Genomic DNA, 27,553 nt, shown 5'->3' with positions numbered 1-27,553 from the left:
CCTAATTTACGTCTGTCGGGACTTGTGGGAGGAAACTCATGCAGACACGGGGAGAACGTGCAGACTCCGCACAGACAGGTGACCCAAGCCGGGAATCGAACCTGGGACCCTGGTGCTGTGAAGCAACAATGCTAACCACTGTGCTACCATGCCGTGTCACCATTCTGCAGTTCAGACACAAAAATAGATCTTAGTCTGGATTATTTATATATACTTTTTATTTAGTTTGTTTTTCTTTGTCCCCTTTTTCTACACATTAACTTGCAATAAACATTAAAACACTGGAGAAGAATTTCAAATACACACTGACGCAAGCTTACACAAACCACCTTTAGTATTAGAGGCAAAAGCAGCACTGAATTTGCACTCTCACCGAATTCCCAACTTTTACCCTGGGTTTACACCATTATATGTTCACCCAATACTTAGTAGAGAATTTCCATTCTCACCAAATATCCAACTTTTACACCCCAACTCCGCGCACTGGTATTCCCAAAAATACACAATACAAATTACGAAATGGTATTTGTTTTCCCCAGATACTAAGCAACCAATGTTTAGAATGTTTAGTAGTAAACTTAGTGCAGATGCACCCACAAAATCTCTTTTACTATCACTCTTCTGTATAAAACCTAAACGTTAAGATTACAAACTTAGTTTGTACTCAATATTGTGCCATCGATTAGTGCAATAAAAATAAATGGCCATTCAGTCATATTTAACATTCGCCCACTACAGATACTGGATCGGGTTCAGTCAAACTTCAGGAAAGTATGATGCAAGGAAGCAAAACCTGAACTAAATCACAAAGGACAAAGAACAAAACAGCATAGGAACAGGCCCTTCGGCCCTCCAAGCCTGTACCGGTCATAATACCAACCTTGCCAAAGCCCTCAGATCTTCCTTGTGCCGTAACCTCCCCAGGCAATGCGTTCCAGGCACTCACCACCCTCTGCATAAAAATCCTGCCTCGCACATCTCCTCTAAAGCTTTGCCCCACGGACCTTAAACCTATGCCCCCCGGTGACTGACCCCTCCACCCTGGGAAAGAGTGCTTGCCCATCCACTCTATCCATGCCCCTCATAATCTTGTAGACCTCTATCAGGTCACCCTCAACCTCAGTCTTTCTAATGAAAACAGTTCAGAGTCTATTCAGCCTCTCCACATAGCTAACACCCTCCAAACTAGGCAACGCCCTGGTAAACCTCTTCTGCATCTCTCCAAAGCCTCCACATCCTTCTGGTAGTGTGGCAACCAGAATTGTGCGCAATATTCCAAGTGCGGCCTCACCAAGGTTCTATACAACTGTGGCATGACTTGCCAGTTTTTACACTCGATGCCCTGTCCAATGAAGGCAAGCATTCCGTATGCTTTCTCGACTACCTTGTCCACTTGTGTAAACGATTTGGAGGAAAATGTAGCAACCCTCAACACTATCTACCACTCCACCAGCCTTGGTGTCATCCGCGAACTTACTAATCAGACCGACTACATTTTCCTCCAAATTGTTTATGCACACCACAAATAACGGAGACCTAAGCACAAATCCCAGGGGAACAACACTAGTCACAACGTTTCTCGACTACCTTGTCCACTTGTTGCCACCTTCAAAATCTGTGGACCTGCATGCCCAAATCTCTCTGACTTTCAATATCCCAAGAGTTTTATCATTTACAGAATATTTCCCCTCTTTGTTAGACCTACCGAAATGCATTACCTCACATATAAGAACATAAGAACTAGGAGCAGGAATAGGCCATCTGGCCCCTCGAGCCTGCTCCACCATTCAATGAGATCATGGCTGATCTTTTGTGGACTCAGCTCCATTTTCCGGCCCGAAAACTATAACCCTTAATCCCTTTATTCTTCAAAAAACTATCTATATTTATCTTAAAAACATTTAATGAAGGAGCCTCTACTGCTTCACTGGGCAAGGAATTCCATAGATTCACAACCCTTTGGGTGAAGAAGTTCCTCCTAAACTCAGTCCTAAAGCTACTTCCCCTTATTTTGAGGCTATGCCCCCTAGTTCTGCTTTCACCCGCCAGTGGAAACAACCTGCCCACAACTATCCCCTTCATAATTTTATATGTTTCTAGAAGATCTCCCCCCTCATCCTTCTAAATTCCAACGAGTACAGTCCCAGTCTACTCAACCTCTCCTCGTAATCCAACCCCTTCAGCTCTGGGATTAACCTACTGAATCTCCTCTGCACACCCTCCAGTGCCAGTACGTCCTTTCTCAAGTAAGGAGACCAAAACGGAACACAATACTCCAGGTGTGGCCTCACTAACACCTTATACAATTGCAGCATAACCTCCCTAGTCTTAAACTCCATCCCTCTAGCACTGAAGGACACAATTCCATTTGCCTTCTTAATCACCTATAAACCAACTTTTTGTGATTCATGCACCAGCACACCCAGGTCTCTCTGCACAGCAGCATGTTTTAATATTTTATCATTTAAATAATAATCCCTTTTGCTGTTATTCCTACCAAAATGGATAACTTCACATTTGTCAACATTGTATTCCATTTGCCAGATCCTAGCCCATTCACTTAGCCTATCCAAATCCCTCTGCAGACTTCCCAGTATCCTCGGCACGTTTTGCTTTACCTTTCATCTTAGTGCCATCTGCAAACTTGGGACACATTTCCCTTGGTCCCCAACTCCAAATCATCTATGTAAATTGTGAACAATTGTGGGCCCAACACTGATCCCTGAGGGACACCACTAGCTACTGATTGCCAACCAGAGATACACCTATTAATCCCCACTCTTCGCTTTCTATTAATTAACCAATCCTCTATCCATGCTACTACTTTCCCCTTAATGCCATGCATCTTTATCTTATGCTGCAACCTTTTGTGTGGCACCTTGTCAAAGGCTTTCTGGAAATCCAGATATACCACATCCATTGGCTCCCCGTTATCTATCGCACTGGTAATGTCCTCAAAAAATTCCACTAAATTAGTTAGGCACGACCTGCCCTTTATGAACCCATGCTGCGTCTGCCCAATGGGACAATTTCCATCCAGATGCCTCGCTATTTCTTCCTTGATGATAGATTCCAGCATCTTCCCTACTACCGAAGTTAAGCTCACTGGCCTATAATTACCCGCTTTCTGCCTACCTCCTTTTTTAAACAGTGGTGTCACGTTTGCTAATTTCCAATCCGCTGGGACCACCCCAGAGTCTAGTGAATTTTGGTAAATTATCACTAGTGTGTTTGCAATTTCCCAAGCCATCTCTTTTAGCACTCTCGGGTGCATTCCATCAGGGCCAGGAGACTGGTCTACCTTTAGCCCCATTAGCTTGCCCATCACTACCTCCTTAGTGATAACAATCCTCTCAAGGTCCTCACCTGTCATAGCCTCATTCCCATCAGTCACTGGCATGTTATTTGTGTCTTCCACTGTGAAGACCGACCCAAAAAAAACGGTTCAGTTCCTCAGCCATTTCCTCATTTCCCATTATTAAATCTCCCTTCGCATCCTCTAAAAGACCAATATTTACCTTAGCCACTCTTTTTTGTTTTATATATTTGTAGAAACTTTTACTATCTGTTTTTATATTCTGAGCAAGTTTACTCTCATAATCTATCTTACTCTTTATAGTTTTAGCAGCTTTCTGTTGCCCCCTAAAGATTTCCCAGTCCTCTAGTCTCCCACTAATCTTTGCTACTTTGTATGCTTTTTCCTTCAATTTGATACTCTCCCATATTTCCTCAGATATCCACGGTCGATTTTCCCTCTTTCTACCGTCCTTCCTTTTTGTTGGTATAAACCTTTGCTGAGCACTGTGAAAAATTGCTTGGAAGGTTCTCCACGGTTCCTCAACTGTTTCACCATAAAGTCTTTGCTCCCAGTCTACCTTAGCTAGTTCTTCTCTCATCCCATTGTAATCTCCTTTGTTTAAGCACAAAACACTAGTGTTTGATTTTAACTTCTCACCCTCCATCTGTATTTTAAATTCCACCATATTGTGATCGCTCCTTCCGAGAGGATCCCGAACTATGAGATCCTGTATCAATCCTGTCTCATTACACAGGACCAGATCTAGGACCGCTTGTTCCCTCGTAGGTTCCATTACATACTGTTCTAGGAAACTATCGCGGATACATTCAATAAACGCCTCCTCAAGGCTGCCTTGACCAACCTGGTTAAACCAATCGACATGTAGATTAAAATCCCCCATAACTGCTGTACCATTTCTACATGCATCAGTTATTTCTTTATTTATTGCCTGCCCCACCATAATGTTACTATTTGGTGGCCTATAGACTATTCCTATCAGTGACGTTTTCGCCTTACTATTCCGGATTTGCACCTAAATGGATTCAACCTTATCCTCTTATAGCACCGATGTCATCCCTTACTATTGCCCGGATGTCATCCTTGAATAACAGAGCTACACCACCTCCCTTACCATCCACTCTGTCCTTCTGAATAGTTTGATACCCTCGGATATTTAACTCCCAGTCGTGACCTTCCTTTAACCATGTTTCAGTAATGGCCACTAAATCATAGTCATTCACGATGATTTGCGCCATCAACTCATTTACCTTATTCCAAATACTACGAGCATTCAGGTAAAGTACACCTATGTTGGCTTTTTTACCTCTGTTCTGAATCTTAACACCTTGATCAGTAACCTCTCCTAAGTTATATTGCCTCTTAACCTTTCTCCTAATTTTCCTTGTCGTTGAACCCTTATCTTCATTTAACAACTTGCTGCGTCGCTTACCATTAATGTTTTTACTTCCCGTTTTATTCCTTTTAGTATTCCTGGTCCTATTCACTGAGGTCCCCTCAGTCACTGTACCTTGTACTGTCACCCTTTTTGATTTTGGCTTCTCTGCCTTACACTTTCCCTCTTACTGTCTTTTGTTTCTGTCCCTGTTTTACTACCTTCCAACTTCCTGCATCGGTTCCCATCCCCCTGCCACATTAGTTAAAACTCTCCCCAACAGCTCTAACAAACACCCCCCCCCCCCCCCCCCCTCCCCAGGACATCGGTTCCAGTCCTGCCCAGGTGCAGACCGTCCGGTTTGTACTGGTCCCACCTCCCCAGAACCGGTTCCAATGCCTCAGGAATTTGAATCCCTCCCTCTTGCACCATCTCTCGAGCCACGCATTCATCCTATCTATCCTGACATTCCTACTCGGACTAGCTCGTGGCACTGGTGTCCGGATAAAACTCCATTTGCCAATTCTCTGCCCAAGTCTCCAACCTATCTATGTCCTGCTGTATCTTCTGACAATCCTCAACACTATCTGCCACTCCACCAACCTTGGTGTCATCCGCGAACTTACTAATCAGACCGGCTACATTTTCCTCCAAATGCACACCACAAATAACAGAGGCCCAAGCATTCAGAAAAACACCCTTCTATTGCTACCCTTTGTCTTCGGTGACCGAGCCAGTTCTTTATCCATCTTACCACCTCACCTCTGATCCCATGTGATATCACCTTTTGTATCAGTCTGCATGAGGCACCTTGGCAAAGGCTTTACTGAAGTCCTTATAAACAACATCCACCACCCTGCCCTCATCAATCATTTTTGTAATCTCCTCAAAAAACTCGATCAAGTTAGTGAGGCACGATCTCTCCTTAACAAAGCCATGCTATCTGTCGCTTATGAGTCCGCTTGTTTCCAAATGGGTTTAAATCCTGTCCCTGAGAATTCTCTCCAATAACTTATCTACTAACTCTGTGCCCCGTTAATTAGACTTTTTTCTGTAGCCCTCCACTCACTTTTCCACAGCCACTTGGCAGACAACTGAGCAGACAGCGGCAAGGCGAGGGACCTGTGTGACCAATGGGCCCAACAGTGGACCTCCTTAACCAATGAAACTAAAGGAGTGAGGTAGAAAGAAAGGAAGGACTGAGGAGGAGGGTAATTATTGCCAAATCAGGTACAAAAAACCTGATATAAAGAGGGAAAGGAAGATTGGAGCCAGAGAGAGAGAAAATAGACTAAACGAAAAGTTGAAAAAAAGCTTAATATTGACCATTTTTAAAATCCCAAAGAACATTATTCCAACCAAAGAAACAAAATTGCAGAGTTTAGGTTGCAGTTTCTGGGTCTGAGTAATTGATTGGGGAAGCATTAACAATTATCACATTTAGTCGTTCAGTAGTACAGAACTCGAGAGTATTGCTGAAAAAAAAAAAGAGACATGCTGTCGAAGCTTTTCACTTTGCACTCATCAGAACAGTTCGCAAGAATACCAATTTGTAAAGTAGCGGTATATTGTTCCCTTTACTATCGGTATTCTTACAAATCTGTCCGGGTAAGATCAAGATTTAAAAATTCTCTTTTTCCACCAATTGGCACATTGTTAAAAAGGCACCCATGTTGCTATTTACCAATCTTAACTTCCTGTGGCAAGATTAATGGTTAGTGAAGATATTCTTTCAGCCCGCTCTTTAAACTATGACGGAGGTTAGGATGAGATGCAATGTTTTCAAAACAAATGATGGGATGGTGTGAATCGAACAGCAATTTCTGGAGATCAACAACTCACATTGTGTCACTTAACGATCTAGTCTGTGGATTTGTTACAATAATAAGTGTGCAGCATTAACAACGTTAAATTTCAAGCAAGATTTGGCCCATTGTCATTTTTCTCCGAAAATATTTCTTCAAAGTAAATTGATACCGCCTTCTTCAACTAGTTGTAAACCGATAATATATCTATATTTTGAAGTCCCAAATCTATTTAATTCAATATCCAGCATGGTGGTTAGCACAATTGCTTCACAGCTCTGGGGTCCCAGGTTCGATTCCCGGCTTGGTTCACTGTCTGTGCGGGGTCTGCACTTTCTCCCCGTGTGTGCGTGGGTTTCCTCTGGGTGCTCCGATTTCCTCCCACAGTCCAAAGATGTGCAGATTAGGTGGATTGGCCATGATAAAATTTCCCTTAGTGTTCAAAATTGCCCTTGTGGGATGGGGTTAGTGGGTTATGGGGATAGGCTGGAGGTGTGGGCTTGGGTAGGGTGCTCTTTCAAAGAGCCGGTGCAGACTCAATGGCCGAATGGCCTCCTCCTGCACTGTAAATTCTATGAAATCTATAGACGTTCAATGAAATAAGTCAATTCTAAATGCAAGTCATTGCTACAGCCCTACCCTTAAAACCAGCATAAAATTATCTGGTTCTCTGGCAACCTGCAGCAAATCATTTTCACTGTGTGCGCATGACATCTTTCACCAGGTCATCTATTGTAATCTATCTTTTGATTTAATATTTATGTTTACACATCTAATTACTGGGTACCATGCACAAATTCTAATCGAATCATATAAAGGTTGAACCCAAATCCCATGACAATGGAATCCTATTTGCTGCTGTCGGCCTGAACCTTACTACTATTTGGAGACACATTCAACTTGTTGCTATATTGTCATTACCAACATGTCTGTCAGACAGCTCCAGCCAATAAAAATATGACTGCGTTTAGAATACAGTGCCCCGAGGCAAATTAATAATTTACCATGTTTCATCCTATCAGATGCAACAAAGAACTCCCTCTGGGCAAAATGCCACTGGCAATGATGGCCCATTCACCAGGTTGATTCAGGCCAGTTCTGTACAACAAAATGTTACAAACCTATGTCAGCACAACCAGATCAGAATGCAACTCCGACCCCCTCTGATTCATACTCTATTGTAAAAACGCACACAAAATGTCTAAAGTGAAACAAGGAATAAATCTCTTAAACCTGGATCATTAATAATAAAGTCCATATTAGAACTGTAGATCAATTGACAAATTCAGACTGAATGTTCAATCTTCTAACAAAAAGTTTTTTGTGGGCAGGCCTCGGGCAGTTTTCCACATTGCTGGAAAGATGCTAGTGTTGTTTCTGTCCTGGAATAGCTTGGCCAAGAGTGCAAATTGTTCTGGAGCACAAGTCTTCAATACTACTGTATGAATGTTGCCAGAGTTCTCAGCCATTGTGGTCTCCAGTACCGTTAGCTGTTTAGTGATATCACATAGAGTGAATCAAATTGGGGTGGCACGGTGGCAGTGGGTAGCACTGATGCGTCACGAGGGAGCCGGGTTCAATTCCAACCTTGGGTGACTGTGTGGAGTTTGCACTTTCTCCCCGTGGGTTGCCTCTGGGTGTTCCGGTTTCCTTCCACAGTCCAAAGATGTGCATGTTAGGTGGCTTGGCCATGCTAAATTGCACCTTAGTGTCCAACAATGTGCGTAGGTTGGGTTATTGGGACAGGATGGGGGAAGTGTGCATGGTGGATTGCTCATTCAGAGGGTTGGTGCAGACTTGATGGGCCAAGGAGCCTCCTTCTGCGCTTTAGGGATTCTCTGATTCTATTCTATGAACCTTAAGGCTGCCCTAAACAGGATATTCCCCTGGTTTAGTGATCAAGTTTTGTTAAGCTGCACTGGGGTGCATTGGCTCAGACTTTCCTGCAAAGTAACAGTGAGCCTAATGGTGATTGCTGTTATTTATGCAGAGAGAGAGAGCAACTTCAAAGGCAAGGACCAGATGCATGGTTAAACTCAAATATCTAAAAGTTGCACTGATCCACTGTTGGTTTCTCAAAAATGCTATCTTGCTGTCCGACTCACCAGTGAAATGTATTAAATGCTGTGAAGTTGCAGTGAATGCATGGTAGATAAGAACAAGAATTTGCACTTATGCAGCGCTCAACAGAATGAAACATCCCAAGGCGTTTCGTGGACGCATTATCAAACAAAATTTGGCAACAGGCAACAAAGGAGATACAAAGACAAGTGATCAAAAGTTTGGTCGAAGAGGTAGGTCTTAAGTAGCATCTTGAAAGCAGGAAAGCAAGGGACAGGAGCAGAGTAATTAGCGAGGGAATCTCAGAGTTCATGGCCTGGCAGCGAATGGGATGGCTGCGAATGGTAGGTAGAGTGATTTAAATAGGGGATCCTCAAAGCACCAGAATTGAAAAAGCAAGTATCTTGGAAGGTTGCACAGCTGGAGGACGTCACAAAGATGGGGACAGGCTACATTAGAGAGACCTGAAAACAAGAATGAGAATTTTAAAACTGAAACATTAGTTTAACCAGGAGCCACAGTAGATCAGCGGTTGATGGATGAATGCAATTCTGAGAGAGTTAGGATACAGCCAGGAGCATGGACGAGCTCATGTTGACCAAGGGTACAATATGAGAAGCTGACTAACATATGCACTAACCACAGAAGATAAAGTGAATAATAATAATCTTTATTGTCACAAGTAGGCTTACATTAACATTGCAATGAGGTTACTGTGAATAGCCCCTAGCTGCCACATTCTGGCGCCTGTTTGGGTACATGGAGGGAGAATTCAGAATGTCCAAATTATCTAACAGCACGTCTTTCGGGATTTGCGGGAGGAAACCGGAGCACCCGGAGGAAACCCACGCAGACATGGGGAGAGCGTGCAGACTCTGCACAGACAGTGACCCAAGCCAGGAATCGAACCTGGGACCCTGGCGCTGTGAAACAACAGTGCTAACCACTGTGCTACCATGCCGTGCGGACCAGTCTAAGTAATTCTTGTCAAGCAACTTCGCTGGCAATAAAAATTAACTTTTATAAGTGTGGGATCTCATTCCTAAAGATTTCAATTGTTGTTGGAGATTTTTTTGAAAGTTACATATAAAATGTAAAACCCCCCCACAACTTTTGTACATGATCTGACATTGAATTTGTCCACTCCAAACTTCCTTTGGTCTTTGCATTGTTAAATTTCACATTCCTTGACTGATTAAGAAGCTATGCGGTTGCTTTAGCCATCTGGCTGAATGACAAAAAGCAGAAATAAAAACAGACGTGCACATTTTCTTGCATGGCGATAAATTGTGCATAAATAATGTGCACGCTGCCACTCCAGAGCTTTGCTAATCATCCAAATGCTTAAAATGGATTTGTGAAGGAGACAGACTATTTGTCACTTCCCTCAATGCTCCATGTAACAGATCATCATAAATCAAGAAACTTCATGGTCTCTTCTCATCCATTGGCTATTACTGTGGGGTCTCAAGTCAGGCAGTCAACACACTTATCAAAGGTGATCATTGTAGAAGTTTTTATTTTCCTACAATATTACATTTTTATTAAAAGCATACTTTAGTATATGGGAATTGTGGATGAGGCTGCATTGTAATCACAATATCCTACGTTGTGCTGTGCCCTGATGCTTTGCCTAAAAGGAAGAAACACAAAAAAAGAGCTTTCAAATTTCTGCCTTCCGCTCTTGAAAAGCAACTGTTCCTCAGCCAGCAGTCATCCCTGGTACCTTATCCAAGAGACCGTTTCTTCATGTACGAGACTCAAAGTATTATTTGACTAAAAGTGGTATCACAGCCAAGAAAGGGAAAAAAATGCAGACTTTTCATGACCACTCTACGTCTCAATGCACTTTCCGCCTGTTTAGCACTCAAGAGGGAAAGCCAATTTTGCATTACAAACTCCCACAAACAGGAATGTGATAAACCAGATAATCTATTTCTGGTGTCTATTGAGGGATAGATATTGGCCAGGACACTGGAGTTATTGCAGTACTTGCATTTATTCGAAGCCGTGCCATGGGATCTTTTACATCCACCTCAAAAGGCAGGTGAGACCTTGGTTTAATCTCTCAGCCAAAAGGCAGCACCTGCAACAGTGCAGCTTGCCCACAGCATTGCACTGGAAAGTCAACCGTGATTTTTATTCTCAAGTCTTCGGAGTCCTACCAACCTCATCTGACAAGCTCTGGCCCAATCTTTTCATCACTAAACGCCTACTTGCGCACTTCTATAAAGGGACGTGAAATTGGTGTCAGAATGAAGAGCCTTCTGTATAACTCTCCAACCTGGATACAGCAAAACAAGATACACATCTGCTGCTGCAGTGTAGGTCTACTTTTAGCTTTGTTCCATGCAGTCTGGATAATCACATTTGCAGGAAGTCACCGGTTTGACCAGCTTGAGAGCTGGGCTTTGGAGCTTGAGCGTTGGCTGGAGGCATAGCGGTGCATCAGTGAGGCTCAGATTCATGGACACAATGTTTTTAGATATGGTCACCCCACAGCTTAAGGGAGTTCAGTCCGAAGGGGATTTAGTAACCACCAGTCAGAAGAAGGGGGCAGGCAGGTAGTCAAGGAAGCCCCAGACGTATCTCACTCAAGAACTGCTTTTCTGTGTTGGAAAACTGTGACAGTTCTGAAAAGTGCAGCCAGAGACAAGTTCACGGCACTGTGGTGGCTCAGCTTTGTAAGGGCTGGGGGGGGGGGGGGAGAGAAAAAGAGGAGAGGGAGAGAGAGAGAGAGAGTGTGTGTGTGTGTGTGCAAGAGCAATATTTGTAGGAGACTCAATAGTGAGGGATGAAGACAGGCATTTCTGCAGTTACTGATGTAATTCCAGGATACTGCGTTACCTCCCTGGTGCCAGGGTCAAACATGTCACTGAACAGCTGCGGGGCATTCTCAAAGGAGAGGGTGAACAGTCAGAGGTTCACATTGGTACCAACGGCATTGGCAGGAAGAGGGATGAGGTCCTACAGCAAGAAGTTAGAGAATTGGGACTTACGGCGGCAGATATAAGCAGAGGACAAGCATCGGGAGACACGCATATGCTCCAACCTGACTCTCAAAGCGCAGCGCTAGCTTCAAAAAACAAATTAAACAGGAGACCAGGGGAAACGCATAGTACTTTAATATGCCCAAAAGCAACAGGAATAAAAAAGGAGGGAGCCAAATGTGCTCAGACTCTGAGGCTTCATTGGAGTCGGCAGAAGACAAAATGGTGGCGGCATGCTCCTCTTTCCCCCCCCCCCCCCCCGCAGGCGACCTCGTGGCCATCAGGTGAAGACATCAGCCGCATTGTGGCGAACAAATTGAAAAAACACCATTGGGATATGGCCGGAGAAATAAAAAGGTCAGTGGACGAGTCTCTAACTCAAATCTCGAGAAAATTGGAGGTGATGGATAAAAATATGGAAGCATGGGGTGACACAGTCCAGAATATGGAGGTGGCCCTCACCGACCAGTGAGTGGATCACGGCACTGGAACAAAACCGGTCTTCAGTCCTGGACGTAAATAAGTTTCTAAATAAAGTAAATGACCTTGAGAATAGGTCTCAAAGGCAAAACATCCACCTTGTGGGTCTGCCGGAGGGAATGGAGGGCAACAACCCCACAGAATTCACAGCCGATGTGGTCTTTAAAATGGTGAACGAGGTGCTTAAACCCCTCCCTGCGGAGCTGCTGCGACCAAGACGTCTTGTAGAGGAACCTCCTCGAGTGCTGAACTTGAGGTTTCACAACTTCAAAGTAAAATAGCAGATCCTCTATGGGCCAGGGAGCACCACAACATTAAATGGGGGGGGGGGATGGTCACTCAATCTGACTTTACCAGGACCGTAGCATGGAATTAGCAAAGAGCAGCGTTCAATGGGGCAAAATTTGCCCTATTCAAGAAGGGTATCCAGTTAGTGCTACTTTACCTGGCCTGCCTTAAAGTTTGGTCGAGGGAAAGGATCACTTCATTGGCTCTCCAATAGAGCCAAACACTTTTGTTAAGAAACAGGGATCGAATTCTGTATAAATATTTCGCTATTGTTGTTGAAAAGTTAAATTGTTGTTTATTAGGCTGATTTACACTGTAAAGTTATTACTGTTGAAGTTTCCTCCCTCCCTTTTCCTCCTTCATTTTGCTAGTGTTATATATATTGTTCTTATAGTGCAGTTATTACCACAGGATTGTTATTTGCAAAATTCTTGTTTTTGAATAATGTTAATGAAACTTTTAAAATAGGATTTGTTGGAGAGCCTCTCAGCTAAAGCGAGAGATGGGCCTAGAGAAGGGAAGTCGTAAGCGTGGGTATTCTGCAGCTCCCACTCGCAGATATTCAGTGAGGGGGAGCTTAGGCTTTAGTGTTAGAGAGTTTAGGTTTTATATAAATTTGGTTTCTTTGTTGGGGATTGCGGGGTTAAAGGGGGGAGGGAGGGAGGGGGGGGGGGGAAAGAAAGAACAGAAGGGCAGTCTGATGCTGTCTACTAATTTGTACTTGTCCGGCTTTAGGACCAGCACAGACTACTGTCCTGGTGGCATTGTGCCTTGCCGTTACAAGTTGTTGTCTGCTGAACTACAGATGTTATGACTGACCATGGTGGGGAGGGGGGTAGAGGTTTTACTCTCCGCCTTATAACCTGGAACGTGAGGGATTTGAATGGGCCAGTGAAGGGGGCAAAGATTTTTGCACACTTGGAAGGGTCTGGACCCGGGTGTTGTGTTCCTACAGGAGACCCACTTACGGATGAAAGATCAAATGGGGCGAAGGACCAGATGAGGCTTCATAAAAATTGGGTGGGACAAGCCACAAAAAAGAACAATTTACTCCCTTCCGGATCATAGTTGACCTCAATGGTCACTACATTATCGGCTGTGGTTCACTGGGAAATACTCTGGTTATTTTGCTGAATGGTTATTTTGGTGAATATTTATGCTCTCAATTGGACAACCCAAGCTTCATAAACTCCCCTGTGAACGCCCTCCACGATTTAGACTCACATCGGATGATTCTGCGACAAGATTTAAACTGGAACCAAAAATGGACCGCTCCATGTCCAAATCCCAGCCCCAAACTGGGATGTCATGGGCATTGACCTCTTTCGTGGATAGGGTTGGAGGGGTTGACCCGTGGCGTTTTGCATTCAAAGAGTAAATAATTTTCTTTTTTTTCCCCCACATGTTCACTGTGCCTACTCCTGAATTGATTTTTGTTGTAGTCAAATCCCTCCTCCCCTCGGTGAGAACTGAATACTCAGCAATTGCCATCTCGGACCATGTTGATCATGTCACCTTGCTGAATTTTGTTTTGATTTTGACCCTCCTGAGTGTCCACCCTGGAGACTAGACACCATCTTATTGTCTGATGACAAATTCTGTGAGCGATTGTCTGCTGCTATAGCAGACTTTATCAGCTCAACAAAACAGAGTCAATTTCTCTGTTGACACTACGGAAACCCCAAAGGCCATCATGGGGGGGGGGGGGGATTATCTCATATAAAGCTCACATTGTGAAAAACGAGAGAGAGAGAAATGACAAAGGCTGGTGGGCTCCATCTTGGAGGTTGACCTCCAATATTCTGCTGCCCCAAGGCCAGAATTACTGATTCACAGAAAAAACTTGCAACTGCAATTTGAATTGATCTTTATGAACAAAGCGGTGCATCAGTTATGACGTTCTCGGGGCACCTCTACGAACGTGGGGAGAAGGCAGGCGTCTTTTTGCGCATCAACTCAAGGAACAGGTAGCCTCCCGAGAAATTCCTCAGATTTGGAGCAAGAAGGTAACCCGATATCAGCCCCTCTCCAGGTAAATGCGGCTTTCAGTACATTTTACTGTGAATTATATGAGTCAGAGCCTCCTCCAGATACTTTAGACATGATGAGGTTTCTAGACGGTTTACACATCTCGACCATTGAGGAAGGCAGGAACCGGGAACTGGAATCCCCCATAAGCCCAGAATAAATACAGAAATGTATCGGTTGGCTGCAGTCTGGCAAAGCTCCCGGTCCTGACGGTTTCCCACCCAAATTTTGTAAGAGGTTCTCAGAGCAGCTACTACCATTAATTTTAGACATGCTCAATGTTTCACTAAGGGATCATTATCCCCATCCTTGGCCTAAGCCACAAACTCGGTGCTCCAAAAAAGAGTGTAAGGACCCATTTTATTACCCAAGCATTTTTTATTACGGCCAACAAATTAATATCAACATTTGTCTGGGCAGGTAAGAGTCCCAAAGTCCGCAGCACTCTGCTTCAGAGAGACAGAGGATAGGGAGGCCCTTCCGAATATCCTGTTTTATTAATGGGCTGCCAACATACAGAAAATCCTACAACAGCAGTCCGACTCGAAATCAAACTGGAGTAGATTAGACACCAGTCTTGTGCCACTGGATGAAAGCAAGGATGAGTGGATTCTTTCAAGGCCTGGAGAACAAGTGTGACCGCTGTTCACTTACCGGCTAACCACATGCATGTGCTTTGGTCTTGTCCTAAGCTTGCCGGATTCTGGACCTCCTTTTTTGACACAATATCCAAGATTTTGCGGACAACCTTAAAACCAAAAAATGTGGGGTTCCAGACTCACTGGCTTTCTATTCGCGAGTGAGAGCGGATGTTCTTGACTTCGCCTCTTTAATAGCCAGCAGGTGGATATTGCTCAACTGAAGACCCCCCCCCCCCCCTCCATCTCTATCCAACGCATTGGCCTGGATGGAAGGCTTGATATCAGTCTTGCATCAGGAGAAAGTCAAGCATACCATCAGAGGCTCGGTGGGGAAGTTCCACCAGATATGGCTGCAATTAATTTGTTCTTTAAGGACCTGGGCATGTTAGAGGGCTTGTTGGGGGGGGGGGGGGGGGTTAAGTTAGTATTTGCTTCTTATGAAAGTTATATCACATGTATATCTTTGGCATTATATATATATATATATATATATATATATATATATATATAAATAAAAATATAAAAAATTGTTTCTATTTGGTAACTCAGAAGAATTTAGGGAGTTAGGTAGCAGATTAAAAAGCATGATCTCAAAAAGGTTGTAATCTCTGGATTACTTCTAGTGCCACGTTCTAGTGAGTAGAGGTATAGGAGAATCGAGCAGATGAATGCATGGCTGAAGAGATGGGGGCAGGAGAGCTTTAGTTTTCTGGATCACTGGGTCCATTTCTGTGGAAGGTGGGATCTGTACAAATTGAATCAAAATGGGACCAATATCCTTGGGGGGTGGTTTGCTAGTGCTGTAGGGGGGGGTTAAACTAATTTGGCTGGGGCATAGGTCACAATGTGGAGGTAGAGTAGGGGGCCATGCACAGCCAAACACAATAGAAAAACCAAGTCAGCCTGGAAGGCAGAGTAAAGATAGAAATGTTAAGGCACAATGGAATATGGCAAGACTAGATGGCATTTATTTTAATGCAAGAAGTCTTACAGGTAAGACTGATAAACTTGAGTGTATTTATTAACACATGGGAGTATGATATTATTGCTATCACAGAGATATGGTTGAGGTAAGGGCAGCACTGCCAGCTCAATATTCTAGTGTCAGGCGAGACGGGGGCCCCTAAAAGAAGTGGTGTCGCAATACTGATCAATAACTGCAGTAAGAAGGGCTAATATGTTAGCAGGTTCCTCAATTGAGATCATGTGGGTGATTATTTTTTTTAAAGGGGGCAATCACGTTGCTGGGAGTGTACTATGGGCCTCAAATCAGTCATGGGGGAATAGAAGATCAGATATGAAGGCAAAGTGCAAAAACATTAGGGTAATAATAGTGGGTGATTTCAACTTCCCCAATATTAATTGGGATAATCAAGAGTGTGAAAGGCTCAGAGAAGGCAGAATTCTTAAAAGTGCATCCAGGGGAGCTTTTTAAGTCACTAACCTGAAATTTACTAGGGCTATTTGATGTAACATTTGGTTCTAAATTCTACCTTGATATTAAGGGCAGTTATTCTCATCTAAGCTCTTTTGTCCATGTTTGGACCAATGCCCTAATGAGATCTCAAGCCAAGTGATGCAGGTTGAAATCAAACCGAACACAAGTAAGTGACCAAGTTAATTGGAGAATAAATGCCACTTGATAGCACTACTGAAGCACCTTCCATCACTTGTTGATGTCAGAAAGTTGACTGATGGGACGATAATTGGCTGGATTGGACTTGTTCTAGTTTTTGTGACCACACATACCGGGACAATTTGCCACATTGTCGAGTAGTTGCCAATGTTGTAGCTTTACTGGAACATATTGGCAAGATGCAGCTGGTTCTGGAGCTCAATCCTCAGCACTGCAGCCAGAATGCTGTTAGGATCCATAACCCTACTCTGTTGTTTCTTGATACTACATGGAGAGAACAAAATTGGGTGAAGTCTGGTTTCTGTGAATGTGGGGCCACAGTAGGAGGTGGATCATCATTCACTTGGCGCTTCTGGCTGACGATGGTTGTACACACCTCAGCCTCATCTTTTGTACCCGCTACCATTGAGAATCGGGATTTTCATAAAACTTCCTTCTTATCTGTTCTTTAAATGCCCATCACCGTTCATGACTGGATGCAGTAAAACTGGAGGACTTTGGTCTGATCCATTGGTGGTAGGAATCGCTTAGTTTTTCTACTGCATACTTCTGCTGTTGTTGAGCACACATTTAGTCCTGTATCGTAGCTTCACCAGGTTGGCACCTCTATTTTGGGTTTGGCTGGTGCTCCTAACAGGATTGCTATTCTACACTCTTCACTGAACCAGGGTCGGTTCCCTGGCTTGATTGTAACGAGATATGCTGAGCCACATTAGATTGTGGTCGAATATAATTCTGCTGCTGAAGCTGTCCCACAGTGTCTCATGGATGCCTAATTTTGAGCCGCTAAGTTTGTTCCAATTCATTCCATTCACAATGGTAGTGATACACAACATGGGAGAGTGGTCTGTGTGAAGAGGGATTTCATTCTCCACTAGGGGCAGCAGGTACCTTTCCCTGCAGTACATCAGCAAACCAGTTTGGACTTTTCAGCATCCAGCAACTTTTATGATCAGTTTCTTTCTGCTGCTAGCCCACAGCTTTTATAGAGTTCAATTTCAGAACTTGCATAATTTAGCTTGCTAGACCAATGCCATGTCCACCATATTGCCATAGCTCTTCAAATCTAGGTCATGTATATCTATGAATATGGAGGCACAATCAGGATATTGTTAAGCATTTCTCAAATTCAAGTGCAAAATACAAATTTGCAATGCAATAAGTCCTTTGAGGCAAGTTCAAGCACTAGAGCTGTACTAGTTTCACGAAATAAATCAAAAAGGTATCAATACTACCAAGTAGATACTTTCTTTTAAGGTGATGAGAGAATCTGAAAGGCAGCAGATGAGGTTGGATATTTAGAAATGTTATCTTTAAGACGGCATGGTGACGCAGTAGTTAGCACTGCTGCCTCACGCGCCGAGGACCTGGGTTCGATCCCACCTCAGGACACTGTCCGTGTGGAGTTTATACATTTTTCCCGTGCCTGCGTGGGTCTCACCTCAACAACCCAAAGACGTGCGTGGAGGCATAGTGGTATTGTCACTGGACTAGTAATCCAAAGATCCAGAATATGATCTGGGGACCCAAGGTCGAATCCCACAACGGCAGGTGAAGGAAGCTAAATTAAATGAAAAAAAAAAAAAATCTGGAATTAAAGTCTAACGATGACCATGAAACCACTGTTGATTGTCGTAAAAACCCATCTGGTTCACTAATATAGTTTAGTGAAATTTGCTATTTCTTACCTGATCTGGCCTACATGTGACTCCAGACCCACAACAATGTGGTTGACTCTTAAATGCCCTCCGAGATGGCCTAGCAAGCCACTCCGTTGTATTCAACCGCTACGAAAACATAAAAAGGAATGAAACCGGACGGACTACCCAGCATTGAACCAGGCACCGGAAACAACAACAGCAAACCCAGCCCTGCCGACCCTGCCAAGTCCTTGCACTAATATCTGGGGGCTTGTGCCAAAGTTGGCAGAGCTGTCTCATAGACTAGTTAATCAACAGCCTGACATAGTCTGTAAGGTATAATACATTCTGAGAGTATGACTATGTCCCAGACGGCACTATCACCATTCCTGGGTCTGTTCTGTCTCACTGGCAGGACAGACCCAGCAGAGGTGATGGCACAGTGGTATACGGTTGGGAGGGGATTGCCCTGGGAGTCCTTAACATTGACTGGGGATCCCATGAAGTTTCATGGCTTCACGTTAAAAATGGACAAGGAAACCTCCTGCTGATTACCACGTAGCGGCCACCATCAGCTGATGAATCAGTATTCCACCATCCACTACTTGGAGGGAGCACTGAGGGTGGCAAGGGTGCAGAACATGCTCTGGGTGGAGGACTTGTCCATCATCAAGAGTGGCTTAGTTGGACGACCACAGACAGAGCTAGCCAGGTCCTAAAGGTCATATCTGCTAGACTGGGACTGCAGCAGGTGGTGAGGGAACCAAGAGGGAAAAACATACTTGACCGCATCCTCTCCAATTTGCCTGCTGCAGATGCATCTGTCCATGACAGTATCGGTAGAAGTGACCACTGCACAGTCCTTGTGGAGGCAAAATCCCATCTTCACATTGAGGGTACCCTCCATCGTGTTGCGTGGCATGGTGGATGCTAAATGGGATAGAGTTTAAACAGATCTAGCAACTCAATACTGGACATCCATGAGGCACTGTGGGCCATCAACGGCGGCAAAATTGCACTCAGCCAGAATCTGCAACTCTTGGCCTGGCATATTCCCCACTATCATTACCACCAAGCCAGGGGATCAACCCTGGTTCAATGACGAGTACAGGAGAGCATGGCAGGAGCAACATCAGGCATACCGAAAAATGAAGTGTCAATCTGATGAAGCTACAACACAGGACTACTTGTGTGCCAAACATCATAAGCAGTAAGCAATAGACAGAGCTAAGCGATTACACAACACAGGCATCAGATCGGAGTTCTGTAGTCCTGCCACATCCGGCCATGGAATGTTGGTGGACAATTCAACAACTCACTGGAGGCGGCGGCTCCACAAATATCCCCATCCTCAATGTTAGAGGAGCCCAGCACATGTGTGTAAAAGACGAGGCTGAGGCATTTGTATCAATCTTCAGCCAGTAGTGCAGAGTGGATGAACCATCTCTATCTCTCCTCTGGAGGTCCCCAGCATCTCAGATGTCAGCCTTCAGCCAATATGATTCATTCCCCATGATATCAAGAAACGGCTGAAGACATTGGATGCCACAACGGCTATTGGCCCAGACATATCCCGGCAACAGTACTGAAGACTTCTGCTCCAGGACTTGCCGCACCCCTAGCCAAGTTGTTCCAGTACAGTTACAACACTGGCATCTACCCGGTAATGTGGAAAATTGTCCAGGCGTGTCCTGTACACAAGAAACAGAACAAATCCAACCCAGCCAATTATTCTTGGGTAATTGAGTCTACCCTCCATCAGCAAAATGATGGAAGGGGTCATCAACAGTGCTATCATGTGGCACTTGGATGGATTGGATTTTGTTTATTGTCATGTGTACCGAGGTACAGTGAAAAGTATTTTTCTGCGAGCAGCTCAACAGATCAATAAGTACATGAAAATAAAAGAAAAGAAAATACATAAAAGAGCAACACAAGGTACACAATGTAACTACATAACACAGGCATCGGGTGAAGCATGCAGGGGTGTAGTGTTAATCAGGTCAGTCCATGAGAGGGTCGTTTAGGAGCCTGGTAACAGCGGGGAAGAAGCTGTTTTTGATCTATTACTCAGCAATAACCTGCTCATGGGCGCTCAGTTTGAGTTCTGCCAGAGTCACTCAACTCCTGACCTCATTACAGCCTTGGTTCAAACATGGGAAAAAGAGCTGAATGCCAGAAGTGAGGTGAGAGGGACTGCGCTTGACATCAAGGCAGCATTTGACCGAGTATGGCATCAAGGTGCCCTCGCTAAACTGGAGTCAACGGGAATCAGGGGGAGATCTCTCCACTGGTTGGAGTCATACCTGGCACAAAGGAAGATGATTGTGATGGTTGGAGGTCAATCATCTCAGCTCCAGGGCATCACTGCAGGAGTTCCTCAGGGTAGTGTCCTGGGCCCAAACAGCTTCAGCTGCTTCATCACGGACCTCCCTTCCATCATAAGGTCAGAAGTGGGGACATTTGCGGATGACTGCATAATGTACAGCACCATTCACGACTCCTTTGTGAAACAGTCCATGTCCAAATGCAGCAAGACCTGGACAGTACCCATGCTTGGATTGACAAGTGGCAAGTTACATCCGCGCCACACAAGTGGCAGGCAATGACCATCTCCTACAAGAGAGGGTCTAACTGCCACCCCATGACATTCAAAGGCATTATCGCTGAATCCCCCACAATCAACGTCCTGAAGGTTACCATTGATCAGAAACTGAACTAGCCATATTAATACTGTGGCTACCAGGGCAGGTAAAGACTAGGAACCCTACAGCGAGTAACTCAACTGTTGACCCCCAAAGCCTGTCCACCATCTACAAGGCACAAGTCAGGAGTGTGATGGAATACTCTCCACTTGCCTGGATGAGTGCAGCTCCAACAACATGAAGCTCTACACCATCCAGGACAAAGCAGCCCGCTTGATTGCTCCCCTTTCCATAAATATTCAAGCCCTCCAGCACCGATGAACAGTGGCAGCCGTGTGTAGTATCTACAAGATGCACTGCAGTAACGATGCACTGCAGTAACTCACCAAGGTTCCTTAGACAGCACCTTCCAAACCCATGACTACTACCATCTAGAAGGACAAGAGCAGCAGTTACTTGGGAACCCCACCATCTGGAGGCTCCCTTCCAAGTCAATCAACTCCCTGACTTGGAAATATGTCGCCGTTCCTTCACGGTCGCTGGGGCAACATGCTGGAACTCCCTAACAGCACGGTGGATATACCTACACCTCAAGGACTGCAGCAGTTCAAGAAGGCAACTTACCACCACCTTCTGAAGGGCAACATGGGATGGTCAATAAATGCTGGCCTAACCAGTGATGCCCTCAACCTGTAAATTATTTTTTAAAGAGGTGGATTGGCCACGCTAAATTGTACTTTAATTGGAAAAAATGTTTTTTTAAAGAAATTCTGTATCTTTGAGAGAATGGTTAATCCTGTAACTTTTCTGACTATGCAATGTAAGAAATTACATTTGCTGCTCCCAGTGCGGTCTACTCTACATTGGAGAGACGAAACGCAGACTGGGTGGCCACTTTGCAGAACACCTCCGGTCTGTCTGCAAGCAGGACCCAGACTTTCCTGTCGCTTGCCATTTCAACTCCCCGTCCTGCTATCACGTCCACATGTCCATCCTTGGCCTGCTGCAACGTTCCAGTGAAGCCCACTGCAAACTGGAGAAACAGCATCTCATCTTCAGATTAGGCACTTTACAGCCTTCCAGACTTAACAATAGAGTTCAACAACTTCTGACTGTGAACTCTCTCCTCCACCTTCACCCCATTTTTATTTCTATCCATTAATTTTTGTTTTTATTTCGTCCATTGATCGGTTTTCCCTCACCATTGTTCCCCGCGCCCCCCCCCCCCCCCCCCCTCCCCCCCGGCCAACTGTTCCCAACTCCCCTGCTCATCTTTGTTCTGCCATGCACACATTTTAATCTCTTTATGTGTGACTATCAGCACCCTTCTTAGCCTTAATCACCTCAATTTACATTCTCTTTGACTTTCTGTCCACGACATCTTTGTCAATCCCTACCTATCGCTGCCCCCCTATCCACAACAGTATAAATCTGACCCTATTTCCAGTTCTAGCTTTGACAAAGAGCCACCCAGCCTCGGAATGTTAGCTCCCTTTTCTCTCCACGGATGCCGTCAGACCTGCTGAGATTGTTCTTGTCTGATGTGGTCTGCTTTAACAAACAAAAGATGGGGAGCATTTCTAGCATAGCAGGACATCTGTGACCACAAAGAGAAATGTTGTGCAACACAATGTTCTGCAAAAGTGGAGTCATGTCTCTTTTTTAAAAAAAATCTTAAAACTTGTAGTTGCTACATGCTCAATTTTCTGCAGAGGGGATGAAACCAATGACCAGATTATCTTATGACCTCTGAGCCAAGGGATAGTACCTTAATAAGCAACAGATCTGGGCACATTGAGGCTAGTGTAGTACAACATAGAAATGGAGAGTATGCCCACCTTCATATCAATAAACCATTCCCTCTGTTTACAACACTAAATCCAGCTTCCTCATTTGAATAGCAGTCTGGTAGACCCACAAAATCTGGTGCCGGGATAACAAGAGATGGGTTTCATTGTATGAACATGAAGTCATCTTGCAACGGCAGTCTCCTCGAATTTGAACTAGCATAAAATTGGATGAGGAAGCAACTAACAGGGAGATAGTTACATCATAGACAAAAACGAATACAGAAAGGGTAATTTTAAATATATATTTGATATCTCAGCTACAGGGAGCAATATTAATTGATACCAGCAGCTCTCTTTAGAGAGATATCAATTTATTAGCAATACAGGGAGAAAAGGTGCCAGTAGACATTTAGAAAATAAAATTATTTAAATTCAACAATGTATTTATCGACATCCAAATACCACCAAAAGAGCGACGGAACAGTTAACTATGAAACCGTTGCAGCATTATGGTTGTCCTGTAATAAAGCACAGCCCATTATTTTGGAATGCCCTTGTAAAATAGCCTGGAAACAAAACCCTGTTTTGCACATAAAAGCCCCTAGTCGCCACATTTCGGCACCTGCTTGGGTACAGAGGGAGAATTCAGAATGTCCAATTCACCTAACAGCACATCTTTTGGGACTTGAGAGGAAACCAGAGCACCTGGAGGAAACCCACACAGACACGGGGAGAACGTGCAGACTCCACACAGACAGTGACCCAAGCCGGGAATCGAACCTGGGACCCTGGCGCTGCAAAGCAACAGTGCTACCCATTGTGCTACCGTGCTGCCCTTGCCTCAAGGGGAGCAGTCAATGAGGTGCTCGAGTCCACTGGTTCTATGAAAGTGCTTTTGACTGATTGTTACATCTTTATCAGCTATTTTTCAGCAGAATGGAAGCTACTGGCAACACAATTGGACCAATCATACAGATTTCCAGTTATCATGCTGTAGAAATTCTCACCCTCCCATGACGTTGTTACCTCTAGACTTTACCATTCCAATTACCATTCTTGGTTGGTGTCTCACGCTTTACCCTCTGTAAACTGGAGGTCATCTAAAACTCTGCTGCCTGTGCCTTAACTCACAGCAAGACCTCCTCACCCGTCAACCTTGTGCTCACTTACCTACACTGGCTCTCTGGTGAAACATATTGATTTGAACATTCTTATCTGAGTTTTCAAATTCCACCCTCCCATTTCTGTTATCTCCCCATGTCCCATAATCTTGAGATAGCCACACTCTTCTAATTTTGGCCACTTGTGCATCTCCAATTCACTGCCCCACATTGGTGGTCATTGTTGCCTAGGACCGAAGCACCTTCTTCCTTCAAAACATTGCTTAAAGCCTACCGCTTTGACCAAGTTTTTGGTCACTTGACCCAATATCTTTTTGTATAGCTGGGTGTTGTACATAATGCTCCTGTAAAATTCTTTGAACAATTTCATTACATTAAAGGCGCAACATACATAGAGGAGGTTTTATAAACCACAGTAAACCAAATCTAATAATAGCAGTTTAAATCTCAAACACTAACTTGTCTTTTCAGATGCTGACTGATCCGCTACGTTTGGGGAATTTGCAGGCGTACCAATTGCGTACATTCAAGGAACTGACACCGACAGGTCAGAGATCTTCAAGAAAAAGTGCGCTTAAAAATATATAGTATAAAAATACAATGTTGCTAGAGGTTCAATATATTTGTACAACAAAATTACATGTACATCTTCCTGTCAAACTAATGATTATGTAGTTGATCTTTTTCTCTGTTGGGAAAGACAGAAGAACATTCAGTGCCTTCATGCTGGCACTTAAGATTGCAATGTAAACTTTAAGTGCCATCAGTATCTAACATTCCTATAAACTACAAGAAAATAATTTAGCGGTGTTACTGGATAACTGCTGAAGCTATTCTAATGGCTACTTCGTTAGATGGCAATGCTTCTCTGATTTATGTCTTGCCTCAAAAGCACAATAAACTAATATTAATGTATGCTTACATTGTCTCAGACATGCATCTAATTTGAATATTCAACTGGCACGAAAAGGCATCAGGAAGCTTTCAACCAATTTCAGATACAAGTAGCTTCTTTTGGCATTATGGTCCACTCAATAAAAACTTAAATCGGAACAGGAAATACACAAAATCCCTACATTAAAGAATTGGACTTCAAAACATTCATTGATGCTTCTAAATGAAATCGGGTAGAGAATGAATTGGAATCATGTGATAAGGATTAAAAAGTTAGATCACTGGGAACATTGTATACTCACACTAGCAGGGTTATGCTGTACCCAAGTCTTAGCTTTGAGTTTAAGATAATCAGTGATAAAGACCGTAAGTTTTTTTTTTAAAACCACAAAACTTTCATAGGAAGTTCACTTTCAACTGGGACATTTGTGAGCCCTCACGCCCCCTCATAACTGCTCTAAGCGACTCATGTTTTTCTTCCTTTTGATAAGAGGCTGTGTTGGAACACAGCCCTTAATACTCGACTCAATCTCCGATTGGCTGATTATGAAGTGATATTGGCGAGAGCAGAGTTAATAACATTCTTTCAAAGTATCTTTCCCCAGATTATAGGAAGAATGCGATAGCCAGCGGAAAAGGGAGAGAACAGGCTCGAACATTGAAAACAGGCTTTAATTTCAGTTGCAGTTTTCACTTACAAACACCCAAGTTTTGAATGTTACTTCAGCAAAGAGAAATTTACGAACCTGTATGAGTTCTTCTATGCCTCTGCAGTTCGTCACTCCGTGTGAATCGTTTACCACAGAACAGCCAGTTGCACACAAATGGTCTCTCACCAGTGTGCCAGCGAAGATGCGCCCGTAAGTGGGAGGTTTTGCCATAGACTTTTCCACAACCCTCCATGTGACAAATGTGCTGTTTCTTCTTCCCTGGTTCAATTGGACCCCTATTTAAACAGAAATCGCAATTAGAAGGTTCCAAGAGAAAAATTACAAAGCATGCCAACATTTTCTGTAAGCCAGTGAAAATGTTCCCACAGTTAAGTATAAATAGCAGCTTTTTCGCAATTGAAGCATTAAAAGTAAGGGCAATTAAAGATTGCTCAAATTAAGTAAGGTTCCTCCAGTGGCACAAAAAACTGCTTGGTTGTTGCAGCAGATTCCTGCTATAAATTCAGTGAGAGACCACTAGCACACAGGTGCGAGTGTGGCCGGGAGCTGGATACACGGAGTGCTGGCATTATGTTTGCTTTGCCCCAGGATAGTCTTATGGCAGTTTCCACCCACCTGATGATGGTGTTAAGAAACTATAATAAGGGGTATACACACTTGTGATAATTGGGGCAGGCAACATGGTTTTTTAATAGGTTAGCTATTTCGTTAATCAATTCCTCCCAGGCAACCACAGAGCCATGGCCACAATCAAAGGGAACATTCTGTAGGAGGTATGCGCGGATTTCAATAGGAAATTGGTAAATACCAATTTTAATGAACCCAATAACTGCCAGCCAGAGCATAAGCTCATTTGGACTCCAACAACAATAATCAGTCCACAATGTAACCAGTTTCATTTGTGGTTTATTTGCAATCCTTATTTCAATAATTTTTGACATTCCCCGAAAGTCTGCAGCATACGATTGTCAGGAATTAAAGCAGGAAAGCAGTGCGCTGATATGGTTTATTTTGGACAATTTCTTCCCTTCAGGATCACAACTTTGTTTCAAATGCTGATCGATGCATTGGTGGCATTTTTGACTTCAATTTGGAGCACTCCACAATTTAAAAAAAAACTTTTAACAATTGTAAACATCAAATTTCATCAAAAAAAAACAATATAACTAACAATCCCCCTGGGCACAGACCCCAGCCAACATGGCTTACATAACAATGCCACCTTCCCCAACCACCCCACCGTTGGTTCTTCTATCCTTGCACATCTCTCCCATGCCCTCACCCGCTGACAGCTTAATTTTTCTCCAAGAAGTCGATGAACGGCTGCCACCTCCGAGCAAACCAATGCAATGAACCCCTCAAGGCAAATTGAATTTTCCGAGTCTGAGAACCCCCACCATGTCGCTAACCTACACAGGGGCTCAGAGTCCCTCCACACTGGTAAGATCGGTCTGCACGCCACCAGGGAGGCAAAGGCCAGGACGTCAGCCTCTCTCACCCCCTGGGCTCCCAGGTCTTCCGGCACACCGAATATCGCCACAGCTGGACTCTGAACCACCCTCATTTTTAAGACCTCTGCCATGACGTCAGCAGACCCCTGCCAGAAATCCCCCAGCCTCAGACATGCCCAAAACGTATCGACATGGTTCACAGGACTCCCTGCACAGAACCCACACTTATCCTCCACCTCCTCAAAGAACCTGCTCATCCAGGCCACAGTCATGTGTGCCCGATGGACAGGGCAGCAGTGGCGCAGTGGTTAGCACTGCTACCTCATGGCGCCGAGGTCCCAGGTTCAATCCCGGCCCTGGGTCACTGTCCGTGTGGAGATTGCACATTCTCCCCGTGTTTACGTGGGTTTCACCCCCACAACGCAAAGATGTGAAAGTTAGGTGGATTGGCCACGATGCACTGCCCCTTAATTGGGAACAAAAATTGGCTACTTTAAATTTATTTATTTATTTTTAAAATGTATGCCCTGTGGACCACCTTATACTGTATCAGGCGGAGCCTGGCGCACGATGAGGATGCATTAACTCTCCTCAGGGCATCCTCCCATAACCTGGCCTGCAACTCCCCACCCAGCTCTTCTTCTCACTTTCTCTTCACCTTCCCTATTGGGGCTCCCTCGCACTCCATCAGCTCCTTATAGATTTCAGAGACCGTCCGCTC

The 27,553-nt window shown here is 44.2% G+C and overlaps 1 protein-coding gene across 2 annotated transcripts in view; it reads right to left on the bottom strand.

The window, feature by feature from the left end:
- The window catches only part of sp4 (sp4 transcription factor), an 86,824-nt gene that overhangs the window by 6,051 nt on the left and 53,220 nt on the right, over positions 1-27,553 (bottom strand). For both annotated transcript variants that reach the window (XM_072509212.1, XM_072509213.1), the window contains exon 5: positions 25,457-25,656. In XM_072509212.1, coding sequence (XP_072365313.1) covers positions 25,457-25,656 — 200 coding nt within the window. The remainder of the gene's footprint in view (positions 1-25,456; positions 25,657-27,553) is intronic.

The sequence above is a fragment of the Scyliorhinus torazame genome, chromosome 6, assembly GCF_047496885.1.
Source record: "Scyliorhinus torazame isolate Kashiwa2021f chromosome 6, sScyTor2.1, whole genome shotgun sequence".
Lineage (NCBI taxonomy): Eukaryota > Metazoa > Chordata > Chondrichthyes > Carcharhiniformes > Scyliorhinidae > Scyliorhinus > Scyliorhinus torazame.
The sequence above is the reverse complement of the archived record's forward strand: the minus strand, read 5'-3'. Positions and strand labels throughout refer to the sequence as shown.